We start from the raw sequence: 16,294 nt of genomic DNA, 5'->3' as shown, positions 1-16,294 counted from the left end.
AAGAATAATTAAATACATAAATAAACTAGAAATATAAATTTAAAAAAATAAAAATAATAATGTTGTTGTTTCACCTGCAACTTTGACGGTTAACGAAGGTAGATCAGTCTCGTTTCAGTGTTCAGCCAGTAGCAATCCCGAGCCTACAATAGTGTGGAGTAAAGTGAACGATCAGTCAGAAATCATTCAAACAGCGGTTTCAGAAGGAAGGTTGCAGTTAAGGCAAGTGACAGGAAACGACTCAGGCTTATATCAGTGCACAGCAACTAACATTCTAGGAAAGGATCAGGCAACAGTGCAGTTAGAAATCAACGGTCAGTTTACTGAGTTCTTTTTTGCTTACATATTTTTGCACCAATGTCAAATCCAATATCTGCTGAAGAAAACGGCTCTTTGATTCCTTCTACATTGAAATTAGGTTGCTTCAACATTTAAGGTCTTTTTTTTCTTGGTCTTTTCCTTTCGGCGGAGTTAACTCGAGAAAAGGGCTTTTTGGACAAAAAGGGCTACAGTTTTCTCCTATAACTTAAAGTAATTATTTTAGGCGTGTCTGCAAAAGCTTCCCAATGAGACACCTTTTCATCTCCTTTCTAGCTGATTGCACATAAGACTGCCTTATTCGCTGAATTGTCCATTTTACCTAACTGTTTACGAGAATTGCCCATTTTTGTATGTTCCACTATGTATGTCCATGGGATCATAAACTAAGAGAACTTATCCCCCTTGATATTTCTCATGAATATATCAGTAACTGCATCACCTTTGATTTGCTGGCGACCGCCACGAAATAGAAAACTAGATAGAACTAATAATCATTACTTTCCCATAGTTCGTCCAAGTGTTACCCTCTCTCCTGGACCTATCTACGCCATTGAAGGAAGTGACGTCACCCTACCAGTTTGTCATGTGACTGGTCATCCACGTCCTGTTGTCACGTGGAGGAAGTCGTTCGGTCAGTTACCTCATGGGAGGGTTTAGTTCAACAGTAGTGTCATCAAACTTTTTAACGTCCGTAAGAGTGATTCTGACAACTATCTCTGTACCGCCAAAAATCTTTTAGGAAATGCCGTAAAAAGAACTCAGTTGGCAATTGTCTCCTTGCCCCAGTTCACCGTAAAGCCATCTCCGACAGTTTTTGTTGTTGTTGGTGACACTTTGACGTTAAACTGCAGCGCCACCGGTGATCCACTTCCAATCATCAGCTGGAAAAGACAAGGAGCTAAACTACCTGTGGGAAGGAGTCACATGACAAGCCAGGCGCTTACCTTGAGGAATATGACGAAAGAAGATGTTGGCAACTATATCTGCGTGGCTACAAGTGCAGGGGTTTTTTATGCAGAGACGACAAGTAATGTTGAAGTAAAAACTGGAGGTAGGCAATGTCTGGAATCTTTGATTTTTCCGACAAATCTATGCAAAGAGACAGACATTTGTTCACCCAACAAATATTTGACGACGTTAAAGGGAGGCAAAATTGAATGATTATCATACGAAACAAATTAGGGCAAAATATCAACATAGACCATAGGGATATTTGAGTGCAGACTTTTTTCAGAAGAGTTACCGTGTCCTTATAAAAAAGGATAATAACAAAACTTGAATGCTTGTAAAAATTCTACATGAAGCAGAAATGGACTGTTCTCGGATGTGTTACATTGATAAAGTTGTATTTAATCGCAGAGACCGATTGAAATAAGACTATGCAGTAATGAAAAAAGATGGGAAAAATTAGTAGATTCTTGCGTTCAGCCATTCAAATCTCTCATACCTTATCATAAATCATAATTATAGCCACGAATAGAAGCTTCAGCTTTTTCAAGGACAACAGAAATATATCCTCAGAGAACTAGGGCATTCAGTTGATGTGCTTGCAAAAAAGTCAGCGCGACTAAATGTTTCCATTATTCAGTTCGGTTGGATTTGTTTTTCAATATATTTTCCTAGAGCGTACGATGTACGATGATGAACATGCATCAGAAAGCTTTGACACAGACCAAGCGTATCCGGATGACAATTGCAATTGCTTTGGGAACGCTTTGAACTCAATCAATTAACTGAATATTTCTCATGCTAAATGCCGCTGACAAAATATTTGTTGCAAGTACCAAACTTAACGGTACTGAAAATGGTGATGCCATTTGCGTTTTAAGATATTTCGTCATGTTTGAGTTGTGTTTTGATATTTCAAAATCTCAATTCCATCTCAGTTCGTTTGGTGAATGGCGGGGCAGCCTATGGCCGGGTGGAGATCTATTACAGTGGGCAATGGGGAACGGTGTGCGACGATCACTGGGATATCAACGACGCTAATTAAGTATGTCGTGAGCTGGGTTTTTCACGCGCAACGTCTGCCCCGCCCAGAGCGAAATACGGTCAGGGATCTGGTCGCATCTGGATGGATGATGTCAGCTGTCATGGGGGAGAAAAAAGTTTAAGCCAATGTAGTCACAGGGGGTGGGGATCGGGAGATGGAGGCTGCTCTCACAGTGAAGACGCGAGCGCTGAATGCGCCTGAACACTCAGCAACTTAATATCGACGTGATTTTTGTATATTCTCGCATTTACATCATTGAAATAACAAACGACTTAAATAATACTGACGTTAATATATGACATCATTTAGTATCATATATATGGCCAAGTAAAAGCCCACTACAGCGGTATGGGAAAGTGCCAAACCATCTTACGGTGGGTTGTGGCTTTCAGCCCTAGACAAAACCAACACGAAGGTTTGAGTTTCAAATTCTCACAAGGAACCCATTGTCTTCTTTTCATCACGCTTTTTGCAGATGTGAACAACTTTCTTTATTCGATGACCGAGCTAACAGTTTAGATCATCTCTCGTAAATTACAGTTCAATTGTTTTTGGTAAGTAAAGAGGCCGGCTAAATTGCCGAAGGATAATGCAATATGAAAGTGTGAAACATACATATTGAAGCAATTTCAATCAATTTGCTTCACAAAATCCAATGGAGCTACCTCAGTGTCTGTGGAGTTTTGGACTATGTACACATAGATATATAAATTTATATTTAGATCAAAGATGAAAATGAACTGAAAAGGCTTTTCATAGATGTGTCTATTTGCTCTAAAATGGCAGCTTAACCACCTGGGCAATTTCTTCAGTTTAATATTCTATTTGAGATGCCTTAGTCATTTTGAGAGAAAATATTTTCTCAAATAATGCTATAACTGTGTTCACGAAACCTTAATTTCGCCCTAGAAATGGTAATTTTGAATTTCCTCTAAACTATACGCTTTAAATTGATCCACATTAATGCGACAAATATTAGTGATGTTTCTTTTAGTACTGATGTGTACTAACACAGCATCCTTAAAAATAGTAGTAAAAAAATAGTAAACATGTTACAAAGCATACATTATTTCGAAAGTTCGTAATTTTATGAGTTTCTTCACAAAATATACCTTTTGAATTCTTCCTGCCTGTTAATAATGTTTCAAAATTAAGACAACTGTCAAATCTTTCAAGGATCACCGTCTTAAATCTCGACGCCCGTCTTTGCTCTGATCGAGATACAAGAGATGTTACCATGGCAATTTTGTAATTTCACATGTGAAATTAAAAATGAACGCTGAGATTTCGCGCCAAAATTAAGGAGTAATTTGTCACCCATGATATTAATCATCTTACGGGTTTATGTCGAGTTAATTTGATGACCTGCTCCCTGTTGGCTTGTTAGCTCAATTGGTAGAGCACTGCACTAGTATCGCAGAGGTCAGTGGTTCGAATCCTTTTTCAGGTCTGATCTTCACTATTGCCTAAATAGTGCTCTTTAGGTCTGATCTTCACTATTGCTTAAATAGTGCTCTTTACTGCGAGGATCGTGCACCAATACGTTTCTATAACCGCAGTTCAGATATATGAATTTCATATATTCATATATTCATTATATTCTTGTGCATAAAACTCAATATCAAAAAAAGAATATACCTCCGATCCTTTATGATCTAGCCAACCGGGTTCAGCTGTCCATAAATACTATACTAGGTATGCCATTAATGAAAACTTGTACAGACCATTTTTTAGAACCAATCATGGTCTAGCAAGATTTAGTGTAGTAGCATTACAGACCTGGCAAACAATACCTATTAAAATAAATTGTCTCCCCGCCAAAGCTTTAAAAAAGGATATAGACTCTTCCTACTTGGAAGGCAGACATCTTGATCAACGCTAATATATCATATAGCTCTATTTTAATATTTTAACTAGATAGTGTATATGCTATCTCCTTAAGTATTCAACCTCCACCCATCTGTAACTGCTCTATGGTAGTAGCTAACTCGAAAGTAATTAAGTAAGATGACTAAGGTGTTTCTCTTGTTACTGACGCTATTAGCTGGGTGAGATTTGAGCTTGAGCACAGACTCTTTAGGTTGAATTATCTGATTCTTGTGAGCCTTCAGCTTGAAGGAAAAAGAGTAAACAGTCATTCTGTCACAATAACCTGCATTTCAAGGTTCTCTGATATCGGAAAACTTTGTGCTTCAACTGAGGAAGGGTTTGCAATGAGAGTGCCAGTAAGATAGCAACACCAAGAGGATGGCTAGGACCTTCCATGAGCCGAGTTGACCGTTCTGAGCCCGGAGATAAAAATATTTCAAGTAGCCAATCGCTCGAATGCAGAAATCGCCACCAGCACGAATGAAATTCATTGATTGACCAATCTAGCGGCCCTCTACTGTCTTCCGTCGCTCTAGTTTTTGCAGGTGCAAATATTGGATGTATCACAGGACGCACCTCTCGCATAATTCATGGTGGTGAAAAAAACCGTTAAGAATAAAAAAAGGCGTCCATTTGTTTTCGAGAGTGATGGGGACGATTGACCTTACAGCGTCTTCTACGACGGCCACAATTTCTTGACCCATAATTTCTGATGCGATGAACATCCCTTTTTTCCAGGATCGACAAAACCCTTCGGAAAATTTCAAAATTTAATTGTGATTTTCGAGAAATTCCGGTACAAATCTTTCTTGAATCCTTGTTTGTATTCATTGGAATTTCACGTTCAATATATCTGTTTTCAAACTAGTGGAAGGTTGTTCTTTCTACGTTGCAATAAATAACATGTCCATCTCAATTCATGGGAGCAGAAGTGCTTTTTAACACTTAATACACAATTTTTGTTCGAATGCCATTAGTTATTACCAACTAAACCCGATTTCTCGAGCCACTGGTTGGAGAAAAGTGGTTCTCGGCAGTTTTCCACGGCCATGTTATACCATCACGACCCGGGGGCCAATATTCCCTAGTGCGGCCATCGTGTTCGGCTAGTAATAAGAGTATGAAAAGAGAGAAAAATACAACATGTAACTTTGACAAAAAAAAGAAGAAAATTTTAAAAGAAGCCGACAGGTACCGAAACCGTATCAGAAAAGTAATCGTAACCTCACAACATCACGATGATAACGACGATTTATTCACTACGAATGATGTTGAAGGTATGTGGGTTGAAACTTAAAACAATAAATGAATACGAAATTACAACAACTGACTAGTAAAAGTGACAGGAAAGAAATACACTGAACGAACTGAACAAACTTGAAATGACAATACTTACATTGTTACGATTTCTACGAAACTGCTGGACGAAAATAAGCTGCCTAAAGGCGAAATAAAGATAAACTGGAGTAACTGCTCAAAGCGAAGTACTGTATGACTAACGGAAGACTAAAACTTTCAACTTGAGAAAAAGCTAATTTATATATGCGAAAACGACTAGCTAACTTAAAGTGCAATTAGCGTCTATATTACGAAAGAAACTAATGAACGAAGATACGTGACATAGAAACAACAGAAGCTAACTAACCAGCGAAGAAATACTAACGAACGATGAGAAACAGCGACAACATAAAGACACCCTAATGATTGATTGAATGAGGAAAACAAAAAACAAAAACAAAAAACATTCCGCACGCTAAGACCCTACACGATATGTAACTGCCCATAGAAATAACTGCTCAATAAAAACAAAAAAAAAACAAAAAAGAAAAAGGTAAAAAAAGGTGTTATTTATTTCACAGAAACATTTGCCCGAGTCGAAAACTCGACTCGCCAGTAAAGGAGAGGTTTTCTGCAAACAGAAAACACGCTTAAAACAAACGAAATTACAACATTAACAACTGAAATGAAAACTCACCGACTGTTCGAGCTTAGGGTTTTCAAACAATGACAATAAAACAGCAACCAAACATTCTCGAAAATGAACGTGACGATTTTCCTCTCAAAAGCACATGGGAGATTGCCCGGATGTTTACGTGAACATAGGCCCGCAATGGGAGTTACACCGGCCCCTAAATGAAATTTACACAAACTATTTCATTTACAAAGGCTATCTGCGACCAGTGCGATTTAACGTGAAATAACGCGAAGCTACTCAATACAAGCAATATAAACTAACTGACCACATCTTAGATCAATGTCATCAGGTGCCGGCGTAAATACACCTAATTATTTTGTCGTCCATATAGATCCACACCAGTTCAAAATATGTTGCAAATGTCAAATGCCAGGCCATTGTAGTCTATACGGTTAGATCAGAGTCTGCGTCAAATAAAACTTTGTAACGCTGCACAGACACGTCCATAACGTCAAGGTGCTACATGAAAGTGTAATCGAAGAATCACCGGATGATTCTAACTAACTAGGAATTTGACAATTCAAGACGACACAGCTTCGTAATTGGTCGTACGAGGGTAGTCACTGTCGTTTTCACGTCCCTCTGTCTTTGGCGCTTCGCGCGGGTCATGACGGTGGAACTGGTCCTAACTCTTGCAGAACGCACAAGCCCATCTTCACTAGGAAAGACTTCAATGATTCGCGCGAGTGGCCACTGTCCTCTGGGAAAGTTTTTGTCAGCTAACAGAACGACATCTCCCACTTTCAGATTCTCCTTTGCTTCATTCCACTTCTTTCGTTCTTGAAGGGTCGGGAGGTATTCACTAATCCACCGTTTCCAGAAGAGATTTGACAAGTACTGCGCTTGTCTCCACTGGCGTTGACAGTAAAGATCTTCTTTGTCGAAAATTCCTGGGGGCAAACTGGAACATGGTCGCAAGTTTAGAAGATGGTTTGGGGTCAACGGTTCTTCATCCATAACGTCATTACTGTTTCGCGTCAAGGGTCTACTGTTGAGGATGTTAGTCGCTTCAGTCAGCACGGTGTGAAGCACTTCGTCACAGACCACTTGTTCCTTCAATAGGGCCTTCAAGATTTGACGTACGGACCTGATCATTCTTTCCCATGCCCCTCCCATGTGGCTTGCCCCAGGTGGATTGAAGATCCACTGAATTCCTCTTTGAGCACAGAATCCATCGATCCTTTGCTGATTCCACTCTTTAATCGATTCTTTCAACTCCTTGTCTGCTTTAGTTAAGTTCGTTCCACAGTCGCTCCTGATTTCCTCGGGACATCCTCTCAGGCAAATGAATCTCCTCAATGCATTGATCATCGAATCTGTATTCAAAGTATTTGCAACCTCAATGTGTATGGCACGGACTGACAAGCACGTGAAAATACATCCATATCTCTTGACTCTACTTCTTTTCTGCTTTACTTCTATGGGGCCAAAAAGATCCACCCCGACATATGTGAATGGAGGTTTATGTGGGGTGATCCTGTCTTCAGGTAACTTTGCCATGAACTGCTCTCCGGTGGGTGCCTTTCGTTTTTGGCAATCAACACACTTTCTCAATACACGTCGTACTGCAGAGCGTCCCTTTATGACCCAAAACCTTTCTCTCAGTGATGATAGCACAGATTCCTGGCCCATATGGCCCACATTCGCGTGGTTGTGCCGAATAATTAGTTCTGTCACATGGTGATTATTGGGTAGAATGTAAGGATACTTCAAATCTTCGTTTACAGGAGCACTCTCTAGTCTTCCACCAACTGCCAACAACCCGTTTCTCAACTTAGGATTCAATTGGAATATCGAGGAGCCCTCCCTCTTTAGTGCCTTCTTCATCAACCGTTTGTTTGCGCCAGGCGAGATGTTACTGAGTGCCTCGAACACCCTTGGAAAGGTAGCTTTCTGGACCTGACGAACAATTTCCTCTTCAGCCTTTTGCAGCTCGAGTGCGGTTAGTTTTCCAACTATGTTTCCTGAACTAATTAGAGGAGATGCATCGTATACTTCCTGCTTGCAAACTTTGCTCTGGAGAAACTTCTTGTAGCGTAAAATCCACGCAAACGCTTTCTTCAATTTCCACCATGAAGAGTAGTAATGTATCAAACCTCCTATTGAATCTTGTACAGCAACAGTGGTGTAGATTCGGCTTTCCTTTCTTACTTCAGGATCGCTATCTTTCAAGGGGGGCACCTCAATGGTTGCTGGCCAACAGGATTCTTCTTCCCAAAGGAACGCTGGACCATTTAACCACCGCTTGTTCTTGATCATCTCGTCAAGCCTCAAGCCTTTGGATGCATCGTCTGCTGGATTCTCATCTCGGTTGACGTATCTCCAATCTGAGGTGGATGATATGCTACGGATCATGGTAAGGCGATTCGACTCAAAGGTGTGAAACCGCTTGGTGTCATTTTTAAGGCATTTCAATACGGTAGTAGAGTCCGTCCAGTACTTCACTCGATCTATCTTGATTTCCACTTCTCGACTTATGATCTGGTACAGCCTAACTGAGATAACTGCTGCTGATAATTCCAACCTTGGAATCGTGATTTCGTGGATGGGGGCCAGCCGTGCCTTTCCCATGACAAAGCTGCAATGGATGTTGTCGAAAACGTCAACAAGGCGTAGATAGGCTACTGCTCCATACCCTACACGAGATCCATCTGAGAAAATGTGCAACTGAACATTCTTTGTTTCGCCAAAGTTCTTCGGCTTAAAACATCGTTCGATTTGGAATGCTTGCAATTTTGGAAGGTCTTCTAGCCAGTGTAACCACTGAACCCTTTCTTGTTCACCAATGACACCGTCCCATCCCACCTTCTTTCGACAAAGTTCTTGTAGTAATAGCTTGGCCTTCATTATGAAGGGGGAGATAAAACCAAGTGGATCAAATAATGAACTAACAACTGACAACACTCCACGTCTAGTCATTGGCTTTTCTTCCAGTAATCGCTGAATTTTGGCTGACACCTCCCAGATGAATTTGTCAGTCTCTACATTCCATTTTAAACCAAGCGCACACGCTGTGGGCAAATCTTCTATGTCCAAGTTGACCACTGAACTTGCTCTTTCAGATTGTGGTATTTCAGCCAACACCTTCCGGTCATTGCTAAGCCATTTTGTTAACCTGAAGCCACCTTTCGCCAGCAATTCTCTTAGTTGTGAAGACAGCCTTATTGCAATCTCTGGTGAATTTACAGACTTCATCAAATCGTCGACATACATGTTTTTCTTCACGGTTTGAACTGTCATAGGGTCGAATTCTGATTGATAAATCGATGCTGTTTTCTTGAGGCAAAGGTTTGCACAAGATGGAGAAGAGGTCGCCCCAAATAGATGTTTCACCATGCAGTACTCTCGCGGTTCCTCGTTCAAGTCTCCATTGGGCCACCATAAGAATCTCAACGCATCCCGGTCCTTGGGCTCGACGTAAACTTGATGAAACATGGCCTCAATGTCGGCTGCGATGGCGATAGATTCTTGGCGAAATCTGATCAATACTCCTACTAAAGGATTTGCCAAGTCAGGGCCTTGTAATAATTGCTGATTAAGGGAGGTTCCATGATACTTTGCACCACAATCGAAGACCACTCTTACTTTTCCTGGTTTCAACGGATGGGTCACAGGATGGTGCGGAAGGTACCAAACTGGTCGATCTCTCACGTCTAACTCTTCCCTTCGAACTCTCTGGGCATGCCCACTAACTATGTACTCTTGCATCGTACTTCGGTACTTCGTAAGCAACTCTCCATCTTTAAGCAGTCGTTTCTTCAGAAGTTGTAACCTTTGTTCCGCCATTGGTTTATTGTTGGGGAGATAAGGCAATTCTTCCCGCCATGGCAGAGCAACTTGAAAGTGGTCACCCACTCTTTGCAGGGATTGTTCCATCTTGTATAAGGCTTTGTTGTCTTCAATGGATGGTTGGATCGTTGGATCTATTCCAACGGAAGAGTCACCAAAATCTGTTTTCCAAAGTCGCTCGAGTTGGCGATGTAAGAATTCATCATCAGTATGGTGTTTAACATCAAACGGCTCAGTGTTGGCGTGGACTCCCCTTTGCCTCCACTGACTTTCCTTCGTGTGGACAAAATTCACTGAGCAACCGTGATCCCCTTTCTGACCCTCCATTGGACCCATCACTGTCCATCCCAAGCTGTATCGGATAGCTATCGGCTCATCGTGGTCACCAGATTTACATTCAAGTGGAAGGAACAGGCCAGGATTCTCTTTGAGCCCAATCAATAGCAAGACTTCTCCATATTCTAGCACTGGAATGTCAATGTCTCGAAGATGAGGCCACCTAGTAAGGTCTTCTGTCTTCGCTATACAACTTGTAGAAATTGGCATATCATTGACTGTTTTCACATTCAACAATTCGACAGTAACTGATTCATCCAAGGACTTCACCACCAAATCTACAAGGCAACCTTCCACCTGGGCTGAACCCGTCATTCCAGTCAATGTGAAACTAAGTCTATTTCCATTAAGCTTAAGTTCTTTTGCCAGCCTTTCATGGCACAGTGTCACCTCCGAACCATTGTCAAGCAGAGCATACGTTTCGACCATCCTGTCGCTACCCTTTCCTTGAACTTTGACAGGCAGGATCCCAAGACAAACTCGGTTTTCTCCGGCCCCAGTGGCCGCTACAGTTACTTCTCTATCATTCCCGGCCCCAGTAACATTAGGAAGCAAAGCATTTTCTTGTCTTGCTCGCGATTGTTGTTCAGCATCAGCATTAGCTTCTCCTCCGGTTCCTGTAGTGTGACGATGCATTAGAGTGTGGTGGTTACCTCCACAACTAGACTTCTGGCACTTGAAATTCACTTTGGGGCACTCCTTAGCTATGTGTCCCTTTACAAGACATTTGTTACAAAGTCCACCTTGTTGCACAACTTTCCTTTTCTCTCCATATGTGAAACCTTTGAACCTTTCGCACTTCCAAATTTCATGTCGCTCGGAACAAACCAGACAAGGAGCTTGATTCTTTACGAAATCTGGCCCTCTCTTGATTTCATTCTGACGACCACTGGTTGATCCAGTTCCAGTCAAGAACGTTGATGAGCGGAGGTGAGGTTTGCTCTGATTCCCCTGACTCCTTCCGAGAATTGTTTCTTTAAAGGGTTCAGAGTTCATGTCGTGTCCGAATTCATTGTCCACCAACTTGGCTCGTTCTTTGATAAATTTTACAAAATCTCCAAACTTAGGTCTACGATCTGATACTATAATTTTCCCAGCGCACTCGGTCCATTTTGCTCGGAGGAACATTGGCAACTTTTTGGTTAGCTCTCTCAAAGAGTTCATGTGATTAAGGTCAGCTACATATTCAGTTCCCATTCCAGTCAAGGTTCGATCAGCAGTGTCTAAGTGTCTACTAAATTCTAATAAGGAAGGTCCATCCACATTCTTCAGCCTAGGTAAACGTAGCAATTTCTTAATTTGCGCATCTGCAATTACGTGCGGTTTTCCGAAGTTCTCGCGTAATGTTTCTTTCGCCACTCGATAACCATCAGAAACTGGTAAATTCTCACAGCTCTCGACCGCTTCTCTTGCTTTTCCAGTGCAGTGTTGGATCAGTAGTTGGAGACGCCTAGAGTCGTCAGGGTTGTCCTGTTCCAAATAAGTTTCGAAGTTGTGAATAAATGACACGTATCTAAGTGGGTTTCCATCAAACTTGAGGTATTCGACTTTTGGCGAGGTAACCACTTGCCTCAGTGCCTTCACCATTTCCCTTCCACTGTCAAAGTGCTGTACCTGCTGTGCTGGTGTTGTGTTACACGTCACATTTTGTGATGTCTGGGCTCGCGGCATTTGCCAAACAGAAGACCACGATTCTCTGACGGGTTGTTCATACAGTGCTTCTGAAGACTTAATACTGGGTACTACAGAATCAACAAACAAGGGTTTCGAATCCCCACTTGGCAAGCGGGAAGTAGTGTGCTGCAATTCCCAGGGCTGAAAAACAGGTACTGTTAACGAACTTATGATTGTGTTACTTGTAGGTGTCGCAGATGATGTAACGCCACCAACAGTTCCAGAGGCAGGATTGTCTAAGGAGGATGTAAATCTAAGTTGTTTGGAACTTGACAGATGAGAGACTGGTTGTAAGGTCGCGTAAGCATTTGGCTGAGCTGAGTTACACGATGAGGCAGGAACGACGAGGGCTTCCCGTTTGGGGTGTGGCAGAAATGATCCAGATACTGTTTCATTTAAATAATTAGTCGTAGACAGAGATGGAATAGTAGAAACTTGTGGTTTGGGGGATGGAGTTCGATTCATTGTAAAGGGCTCTAAAGTACCCTTTAGTTCGGTCACACCTTGTAATTTAGGTGGCTGACAATGTTCCCTTTCATGACTAATTGATAATTCCATGCCTCTTCCTTCTTCTCCTGTTTCTTCTTCATAAATTTTTAATGACATAGCAGCCTTTTCTGCCTCCATTTCGGCTTCCATTGACTCTCTTTTCCTTCGAATCTCTTGTTCTTCTTCGTCCAATCGCTGGCGAATTTTCAATTGGCGGACCTTAAGCTGAGCTAAAGCAAGAGCTTCTCTTTTTCGGGACACCGTACTCGAAGATGTCTTTGAACTCGATTTGGAAGCTTTACTGCCCGGGCCTTTACGTCTTAAGCTTGAAAATACACTGCTGTGCTGATACTCGGGTCGCCACCATTTTACAGCGGTATCGAGATTTAATTTTCGCTCCATTTGCTCCTTATAACCTTTCTCAGCCTTTTCCAACGCCGAAGCGTCAACACCAACAACCAAACACTTGCAGTATCTATCATGAGCATCCACAAATTTAATCCATCCATCGTTAAAATTTTCCATTTCCCTTGAGATTTCGTCCTGGGTTCCGCCGTTTTCCATCAAACGGGTAATTTCGTTGTATATTCTGGTCAGATTTCCAACATAGCCGGAGCGCGAATTGTTTAGAGCGCGTTTCTTCTCGTTCAAATATCCCTCGACGTCTTCAACATCGTTACCCGAGTTAACTTGAATGTTTCCTGTGCCGTTTTCTTCTTCCATTTCCACCGAACCGCCCAACGCGGTCATGTGTGTACGATCACTCGCTTGTTGATGCGAAGAATTCAAATGTGGCTCAAGGTCATCTTCCATAATTCCAAATTCGAAGTGTTCCAACCGAACAATATACCCGAAACAAAATTACGATGCCTCCACCACTTCCAAATCCTCTTATGGAACAAGTTAAACCTCTAAACTCCACGACCAATTCGTAGAAGTCGAAAACTGTTATTTATTTCACAGAAACATTTGCCCGAGTCGAAAACTCGACTCGCCAGTAAAGGAGAGGTTTTCTGCAAACAGAAAACACGCTTAAAACAAACGAAATTACAACATTAACAACTGAAATGAAAACTCACCGACTGTTCGAGCTTAGGGTTTTCAAACAATGACAATAAAACAGCAACCAAACATTCTCGAAAATGAACGTGACGATTTTCCTCTCAAAAGCACATGGGAGATTGCCCGGATGTTTACGTGAACATAGGCCCGCAATGGGAGTTACAAAAGGATAAAAATAGTGATAATAGGGAGGAAAAATAAAAAAAAACCAACAAAACCAGATACGAATTTCACGGGGAGGAGTTACTTGGTCCCCAAGCCAGTTTGAGAGTTACTCCTTATCCGCCAGCTCCAAATCATACTCGGGGAGAAGTTATTCGGCCCCCAAGCCAGATCAAGAATAACTCCTATTACGTGATTCGAACCCGCGACCTCGACGATCTCACTTGCACTCGTTGCGCGCCCACGATTACCAGTCGACCATCTCGAAACTCAACACTACACTAGCATTAATTGTCGGTGTGAAGAGTTTACAAATACTGGGTTAGGGGGTAGGGTGAGGACATTTGTCCGACTGAGAGTGCAATGGAGCGTTTCCTGTCAAGAATAAAGGAAATAAAGAATACAGAGAACTGATAGAAGTGATATCCACGAGAAAAATTAGCATGTGTGGTAATGACGGATAGCCTCGTTTACCGGGGCTCGTTAATCACAACGAATCGGACACTTCTCAAAGAAGGTATCAAGTGTGTACTCTTAGCACAATGTCACACGCCTGGTACCTTGCATTATTAACTTTGCATATTTTACAGATACATTTCTTTTAGTTTATGTTCACTTTGTGCAAGACGCGGAATTTGTTTAATAAGCATAGGTAATCGCATGGGTTGTCTTTTGCAGTTGTCGCACTGCGTATTAGTTTCAAGTTGGCTGAGAGGAGAAATCGAGAAGGATTTTGTACTCATGACAGTGGCTGTTGTTCTATATGTCGCAACAGCTAGCGTCTTTTGAACACAGTCAGTTGCAGTCTTTTGCTACTCCACGGTCTGAATTCACATTTGCCATTATTTGTTTGTTATTATTTGCAGGAGTTCCTCGGAATTCTATTAAATGGGAGGCAGCTTTATTTTCAGATTTGTTAGTTACTTTAATACTCACAATAAAGTTATCTTGTTGCTTCTGATTTCTCCTTTGTTTTGTGTTTTCTTTTTCTGTATAGAGATTTTCCAAGTGGGCCTCTGGAAAGATACTTCGTTTAAGGATCCAGATTTACAGTCCCTTAGCTCCAGGCTCCAGACGACCATTTTGTTAGCGAGGGCTCCTAGGACGGTAAACATGAATGACAGAGCCGTTAGGAAGTGGAATGAATTCGCCTTGCACAAGCAGGAGCTGTCGTATTTCCCTGCTAATCCTATGCACGTTGCTGTTTATTTACAACATGTTTTAGAATCCACCAGATCGAGTGCCTCTGTTGATACTGCTTTTTATAGTATCAAGTGGGCTCACGAGTCAGCGGCTCTTGTATCCCCAACGAATAACCCTTTAGTTAACAGGGTGCGGGATGCCGCCTAGAGAATTTTAGGCACTAAAAGGGGTAATAGAAAAGAACCTCTTTCCATTGAAATTCTCAAGGATATAATCGATGGTTCTGATTTGTCCAATACCCTTCAACTTAGAAATGTATGTCTGTGTGCTTTGTTATGCAGGATTTTTTAGGTCGGAGGAAGTCACAAGAATAAGAAGAAATCATATTAAGTTTCTTGAAGACCACATGATAATTAAGGTTGAGAAGAGTAAAACTGATCAGCTTAGGTAAGGAGATGAAGTTGTTATCGCGAGTTCAGGGGGCAGCGCTTGTCCAGTTTCCATTCTTCAACAGTATTTGAGTAGGCTGAACACTGATCCTCATTCGGATGAGTTAATTTTCAGGCAGTTGGTCAAGACCAAGTCGTCTTATAAGATGGTTAACAAAGACACGCCAATCAGTTATTCTACCTTCAGAGATCATTTAGCAAAGAGTTTACGTAGTGTAGTAACTGACCCTTCTGTTTATGGCACCCACTCGTTTAGGTCAGGTGGGGCTTCCAAGGCTGCCAATAGTGGAGTGGGTGATCGCGTTTTTCAGATGCATGGGCGATGGAAGAGTGTTTCAGCCAAAGACGGCTATGTTAAAGATGATATTGCATCTAGAATTTCAGTCTCTAAATCCTTAGGCTTTTAGCTCCTAGGCAATTGTCTACTTCTTCAAGCCCTTTCTTTGGCTTCTATGTGTTTCTTCATTATTGTACGGTGGTGCTTGGCCGAAACATGCAAAATAAACCTAATGGTTCACTATATTAGTGTCTGTTGAGTAGTGTAGCTGAAATATGGAATTTCTGGCGTTTGAGTGCCAACGAATTAGCAGGAAATTAAATATTTCTGCGGCACCAGAGCAACAGGACAAGGGCCTGGGCCCTTGAGTATAGATGCATTATGGGTAGAGTGATACGAGTATTAAAGCTTGTGATTGCACGTGGGCAATCATTCTAGGCCGACACCTCCTCGGCTATTGCTAAGTTTATTTATTTATTTTTTTTTGTAAGTATGCATATAGCCTAGTAGGAAGGTTACGTGAGCTTGGGCCTGGTTCCTACCCAGATTTCCTGTCTCTTTTTCCCCACGGGGTTTTTTTATGGCAGGTTTTTTCTGGCCGCCGTTCTAACCACGATGTTTGCAAGTGATTGCTAAGCTCTCGGTATGTCTTTTTGTCCTGTGCTTTGGTAACGATTACCGAGAATGCAACGGTTTTCTATATGTGTTTCTTCATTATTGTACGCTGGTGCTCGGTCGAAACATGCAAAATAAAC

The 16,294-nt window shown here is 41.7% G+C and overlaps 2 protein-coding genes across 2 annotated transcripts; one reads left to right on the top strand and one right to left on the bottom strand.

Moving 5' to 3' along the window:
* Window positions 1-58: 58 nt before the first annotated feature.
* LOC111325886 (peroxidasin homolog) lies at window positions 59-4,465 on the top strand (the record flags this gene model as incomplete). Its single annotated transcript, XM_088731558.1, has 4 exons — window positions 59-314; window positions 830-952; window positions 1,061-1,372; window positions 2,208-4,465. Coding segments are annotated over 4 exons (798 nt in total), but the record flags the coding sequence as incomplete, so codon positions are not given.
* Window positions 4,466-6,018: 1,553 nt separating this feature from the next.
* LOC148725933 (uncharacterized) lies at window positions 6,019-13,660 on the bottom strand. Its single transcript, XM_088731557.1, has 3 exons — window positions 13,526-13,660; window positions 6,159-13,459; window positions 6,019-6,092 (listed from the first exon to the last, which is right to left on the bottom strand). The coding sequence occupies exon 2, from the start codon at window positions 13,257-13,259 to the stop codon at window positions 6,663-6,665; it is 6,597 nt and encodes a 2,198-aa protein (XP_088587683.1). The 5' UTR covers window positions 13,260-13,459; window positions 13,526-13,660; the 3' UTR covers window positions 6,019-6,092; window positions 6,159-6,662.
* Window positions 13,661-16,294: the final 2,634 nt, after the last annotated feature.

Source organism: Stylophora pistillata, chromosome 8 (assembly GCF_964205215.1).
Source record: "Stylophora pistillata chromosome 8, jaStyPist1.2, whole genome shotgun sequence".
Lineage (NCBI taxonomy): Eukaryota > Metazoa > Cnidaria > Anthozoa > Scleractinia > Pocilloporidae > Stylophora > Stylophora pistillata.
This window is presented reverse-complemented; position numbering and strand designations above follow the sequence as displayed.